We start from the raw sequence: 6,318 nt of genomic DNA on the forward strand, positions 1-6,318 counted from the left end.
GCTTTTTGTCCTAAAATACATAGCCAAAAAAAACATTTACAAATTTTCTCTTTTAAAAATTACACATTGCCTCTGTTTAGTCCTCATTTTCTTCCATGGCTTTAGCCATTCACTCCACTGCATTTTCTAGCATCCCAGTCAGGTCAGTAACATAAATTTAGCACTTCTTCTACTGTTCTTTTTTTAAAAAAAACAATTTTATTGCATTATTTGAACATTATATTCCGAGGGTCTATTAGAAACAACTTTTCTATCTCTACGTGGTAGGGTTAAGGTCTACGTACACTCTCCAGAAAATTGACGATTTTGTTAAATTGTGTGACCATCTTATATAAATTTTTAAGCTAGTAGAGAGAGTGTTCTTTTAGTTGCTCAATTATGTTATATGTTTCAATGTGCCACCTGGCTCGCCTCACATGTGGATCTGATTTTTTTTCATGAATCAAACACGTGGAAATGCTTTTCGATTTTTGGGTTGTAGTTATATATATCGTGTTGAAATGTGTGACCATTTTATCTAAACTATTATGCTATTAGAGAGATCACATTATTTTTTGTTACTCAATTATATTATGTTTCAACATACATCCTCACATGTGCGTCTGATTCTTTTTCATAGATTGAAAATGTGGAAATGTTTTTTGCTTTTTGGGTTGCTATTATATCGAGCATGTTGAATTATATATGTAACCATCCCATTGAATGCTTACACTATTACAAAGAGCACTTTTAGTTACTCAAATATAGTCTCTTAAATACATGTGAGTCTGATTCTTTTTCATGGAGCAAACACCACCATAACAAAAAAAACACATTTAGTAGCAATAGATTTTCCTCGTAGATGCAATGTTTATTACTGCAAAAATATTTAGCGGCAATTTAGACAGAGCACGCTTTTAATTACTTAATTATAGTATGTCTCAATGGATTGTGGTTTTATCTTGATTCAGGGAGCTACCTACAAAAACTTTTTCAGGGAAATTCACAACATGTGTGTTTAGAAAAAGTAGATTATATGCTGGTAAAGAAGTTTCAAGTGTTTGTGAACCACTTCCTCCAGATAGGCCACTATGGTTTCCTGGAAGTTCACCACCTGAATGGCTTGATGGCAGGTCACATTAAACTTGTTAATTTTAGTGCATTTTCCTCTTGAGTTAATGATAAGGCATACATCTATATTATCACCTTTTCGCTAGTTTCACGTCTCAATTATCACTTTTTTTGTATTAAAAAACATCTTGATGTTGAGTTCACCTATACGCGCCTGTTCTCAACACTGAGGTGTGTTTTAATATTATGTAGGTAGGTAAAAAGAACAACTGATTGTTGAGGTATGAAACTCGCGAAAAATGATAGTTTAGGCGTTGTTTTTGACCATTAACTCTTTCCGCTTTGTAAATGGTTCATTTTCCAGATTTTTTAATTTGTTTTCTTGTTCTTGAATTGCAGTCTTCCTGGAGATTTCGGCTTTGACCCACTGGGATTAGGTACATAACATAAATATTACAATATTTTTTTGTTGCACTATAGTTTTAGAATTATGAGAAACGTTGAACTTTGATGCAATTGTTGGAGAAAATGAGGAAGGTTATATCTCAAATTCAAGTTTTCGTAGGGTCTGAACTTATCCAACAAGGAATTTCACTACCTTAGGCCCGTTATAGTTAATTGTCATTCATCTGTCGCAGTCTCCCCTTGCTATCTGGTCACCAACTTCCTTGACCTTCATACACTGGGGTAGGCATTAGCCTCTACACATGGACTTACAACCTCCTGGACATGGTCACTCCTATACTTTGATGAGTAGGCACCCTTTCTCGCAAAGTTATAGGGCTATTTTGTGGAGTTTTAGATTGACAAGTTAGATCCAGACCACATCTTGTAAATTAGAGATTCTTTCTCTTTTCATTTCTTTTATCCTTTCGTTTGTATTCTTTAATGACCGATACCTGTTTTTTTTTTGGCTCTTTCAGGGTCCGATCCAGAATTATTGAAATGGTTTGCTCAAGCTGAGCTAATACACAGCAGATGGGCTATGTTGGCAGTAGCTGGAATTCTAATTCCAGAATGGCTAGAAAGTCTCGGATTCATCAACAACTTTTCATGGTATGATGCTGGTGAAAGAGAGTATTTTGCAGACTCCACAACTTTATTTGTTGTGCAACTAGTCTTAATGGGCTGGGTCGAGGGTCGTAGATGGGCAGATATAGTCAATCCAGGATGTGTTGACATTGAACCAAAAGTACCTCACAAGAAGAAACCAAAAACAGATGTTGGATATCCTGGTGGATTATGGTTTGATCCATTTATGTGGGGAAGAGGATCACCCGAGCCGGTTATGGTGTTGAGAACTAAGGAGATCAAGAATGGTCGACTCGCTATGTTAGCCTTTGTTGGATTTTGTTTTCAAGCTGTGTATACTGGACAAGGCCCTATTGAGAATTTAATGTCACATCTTGCTGATCCTGGCCATAACAACATATTCGCGGTACGAAAAAATACCATCTATCTTGACAATTTTCAAGAAAGTTGAGTACAAATTATATGTGATTTGTTCATCTTAACATTCATTTTGTTTGTTTTGCAGGCTTTTACATCCCAATGATGGCTTTATATAAGACAGAAGAGATTCAGAAATGATGGTACTTACACCAACAATGAAAAAATGACTCTATTTTACCAAGAAATTCTTGTTAATGTTGATGTATTCATGTAAATGGAAAGGTCTCTGTAATTCATTCTTGACAAATATGACAGTTCTTTATATTACTTCATTTCAAAAAGAATGTATCTTTCCTTTTTTGTCAATTCTTTAATTTCAGCTTTCCACATATGACGACAAAATTAAAGGACATTTTGGTACATTTTACATATCTTTAGTTTAAGATCGTAAGAGTCAAATGTTTGTATCAAGTCAAAACCAGACAAACAAATTGAAAAGGAGGGAGTATCTGATTTCTGTTGTAATCTTGAATCCAGAACTCAATGATTGGTTATGCAGGACGTGACGAAATACAATTAAAAGGTACGCGTAAACTGACCAAGACATTGCCCGTCATAAAAAGAAAGTAAGTCCAAGACATTTGGGGTATATAGTCAAGGTTTAAATCCATTCATTTCTTTCCATTAAGTCTTGGTAGGTACTTACCCGATACGTGTGATGGTGGAAGGTAGTACTTACCCAACGAAATAATCGAGAAGCATGCAAACTGGTCCTGACTCCAACTTTACTATTAAAAAAATGTATAGAATGAAATCTCCCTAATTAGTTTAGCTGAAAAGTCTCTAATACCATAGACAAGGTCAATTCAAGATTCACCTTTATTTCTACCCAAAATTCTAAAATTTTGTTCTCTCAAACAACATTGTGTGTCCTCAAGCACCTAACCCCCACCCCCACGCAAACCACACACACATCATTCCAGGGTCCAAAACAACCAAATCCTGTCAAGAAAATCATCAAACACTTTCCAAGAAAAGAAACAGAGAAACATTTGTAGATTGTTTCTTTAAGGGGAAGGTGGACATGTCTAGTAACAAACATGGCCGCCATTCCCCTATTCCTCCTTCTCCTTCTTCAAACTACGTCTCCCAAAAAACACCATCTTTTCCTTTTTCATATCTCCATGTTCTTCCTCATTTTTCTATCTAATCTACAAATTTCTTTCTCCATTTCCGAAGACGAGGCCTTGATCAAATTCAAAGAATCTTTAAAGAACACCACAGCTTTAGATTCATCTTGGCTCAAAGGTACAAGTCCATGTGACAAAAATAAGAAATGGGCTCGTATTCAATGCGAAGGGAACGCGGTAGAAGGCCTCCTTTTAGATGAAGCTGGCTTATCAGGAGAACTTGATATTGATCCATTGATAGCACTTCCAGGACTCAGAGTTCTTGAAATTGCAAACAATTCATTTTCAGGAACAATTCCTGAATTCTTCTTTCTTGGTGCACTTAAATCTATTTATATAGATGGAAACCAATTCTCAGGAGAAATTCCTAAAGATTTCTTTTCCAAAATGGGGTCTCTTAAAAAGATTTGGCTTTCAAGAAACAAATTTTCAGGAACAATTCCTGAATCATTGGCAAACTTGAAATACTTGATGGAACTTCATCTTGAAAGTAATGCATTTTCAGGTCATATTCCATCTTTATCACAAGTGAGTTTAACATCTATTGATCTATCAAACAATAAATTGCAAGGCAAAATCCCTCAGGGGATGTCGAAATTTGGTGCTGACCCTTTTAAAGGAAATGCAGACTTGTGTGGACAACAATTAGGGAAAGAATGCAATAAGGAAATCAAAAAGACTCAAGGAGCACCAATGTCAAAATTGAAATGGATCATTCTTGGTATAGTAGTTAGTCTTTTATTGGTGACGATTCTTTTTCGCGTCAAGCACAAGGAAGATCATTTCGACAAGCTTGGGAAAGAGAATCTTGATGAGGGGTTGCACGTTGCAAGCTCGATTAGGAAGAGCATGAGCATTCGTAGCAAAGGAGGTGACTCGTTTCATGGATCAACGCGAAGGGGAGGGTCACAGGGTGGTAAGGCTATGGGGGACCTCGTGTTGCTGAACAACGAAAAGGGTACATTTGGATTGCCTGATTTGATGAAGGCAGCTGCTGAGGTACTCGGAAACGGGGTGTTAGGATCAGCTTACAAGGCAAAAATGGGAAATGGAATGTCTGTTGTGGTTAAGAGATTGAGAGAGATGAATAAAATGAATAGAGATATTTTTGATGCAGAGATGAGAAAACTTGGAAAGTTAAGGCACAAAAATATACTTCAACTATTGGCATATCATTACAGAAAAGAAGAGAAATTGATGGTATCTGAATATGTTCCCAAAGGCAGCCTATTATATCTATTACATGGTATGCCAATTTTTTCATCTTCCAATTTCAATTTCGTCTACAGTCAAACCTCTCTGTAACAATGTCGTTGGTCTAGATAAGTTTTTGGCTGCTGGAGCAAAATGTTGTCATATAGAACATATAATATAACATAGATTAGAGCAAAATGTTGTCATATAGAACATATAATATAACATAGATTAGTAGTAACAAACATGCCTAAATTATCAGCATTGTGAGAGTTTCATACCTCAACTATTATTCCCTTTGTGTTGAAACATATCTCGATGTTGAGTTGTCCTACACGCACCTGTTTCGAATGAGAACAAATATTTGTCCAACTCAGCATTGAGGTGTGTTTTAATACAAAGGGAGTGATAGTTCAGGTATGTAAAGAGAATAATTGATATTTGAGATATGAAACTAGCGGAAAAATGATAGTTTATGTTCATTTTTTTACGATTACAGTGAACCGTTATAGTGAAATATTGTACTGTTATTTTAAGGTCTTCAACTTGTTTTTGACATTTTCATTAGTAGATATTACCCAATAATGTGATACGATCTATAATCTTACCAGTCCCTTGGGGGATATCCAGTTAAAATTGGAACGATACAAAGAAGATTAGCATGATCCCTACGCAAGGATGATACACATTTTGTTCTTTTATGTCAACTATCCTAAATTTGAAATTTCACATGTAATTTCAGGTGATCGAGGAGTATCACACGGTGAGCTAAATTGGCCTACTCGCCTAAAGATCATCCAGGGAGTTGCTAGTGGAATGTGTTATCTTCATTCCGAGTTTGCATCGTATGCAGTACCTCATGGGAACCTCAAGTCTAGCAACATTCTAATAAATGAAAACTACGAGCCACTTCTATCAGATTACGCCTTCTATCCACTTATCAACAACACACAAATTGTTCAATCCCTTTTCGCGTATAAAGCACCAGAAGCAGCACAACATCAACAGCTTACTCCAAAACACGACATCTATTGTCTTGGAATCATAATACTCGAGATCCTTACAGGGAAATTCCCTTCTCAGTATCTCAACAATCAAAAAGGTGGAACGGACGTTGTTCAATGGGTGCAATCAGCAATAGCTGACCAAAGAGAATCCGAATTGATTGATCCAGAGATAGCGTCTGCAACAGATTCCGTTGAACAAATGGTGAAGCTCCTTCATGTAGGAGCTGCTTGTACTATAAGCAATCCGGATAAGAGGATTGACATGAAGGAAACATTAAGGAGGATAGAAGAGATAAGTTTAATTTGATGGACAAAAAGGTAATAGGTTAGTAGATCCATGTGAAGCTTTAGTTTCGTTACCTGCCAGAGCGATCCTAAGCCTCCTTTGATTCCGTTTTATCTCAGACAAACTCTACCACGTCTCTCGATTCGTTCAGTCACATTCTACTTGAAGACAAGACAAATTACTGGAGCTGAGGTTCATT

At 36.3% G+C, this 6,318-nt stretch overlaps 2 protein-coding genes and 1 pseudogene across 2 annotated transcripts; all 3 read left to right on the forward strand.

The window, feature by feature from the left end:
• Positions 1–2,769, forward strand: LOC129870396 (photosystem I chlorophyll a/b-binding protein 6, chloroplastic). The gene is made up of 5 exons (XM_055945170.1): positions 1–142; positions 951–1,112; positions 1,450–1,487; positions 1,974–2,488; positions 2,588–2,769. Exons 1-5 carry the CDS (start codon positions 96–98, stop codon positions 2,603–2,605), a joined length of 780 nt encoding a protein of 259 aa, XP_055801145.1. The 5' UTR covers positions 1–95; the 3' UTR covers positions 2,606–2,769.
• A 548-nt stretch (positions 2,770–3,317) lies between these two features.
• LOC129871227 (pollen receptor-like kinase 3) lies at positions 3,318–6,318 on the forward strand. The gene is made up of 2 exons (XM_055946123.1): positions 3,318–4,878; positions 5,569–6,318. The coding sequence occupies exons 1-2, from the start codon at positions 3,543–3,545 to the stop codon at positions 6,138–6,140; spliced, it is 1,908 nt and encodes a 635-aa protein (XP_055802098.1). The 5' UTR covers positions 3,318–3,542; the 3' UTR covers positions 6,141–6,318.
• On the forward strand, positions 5,437–5,528 carry LOC129871836 (U6 spliceosomal RNA; annotated as a pseudogene).

The sequence above is a fragment of the Solanum dulcamara genome, chromosome 10 (genome assembly GCF_947179165.1).
Source record: "Solanum dulcamara chromosome 10, daSolDulc1.2, whole genome shotgun sequence".
NCBI classification, from domain to species: Eukaryota; Viridiplantae; Streptophyta; class Magnoliopsida; order Solanales; family Solanaceae; genus Solanum; species Solanum dulcamara.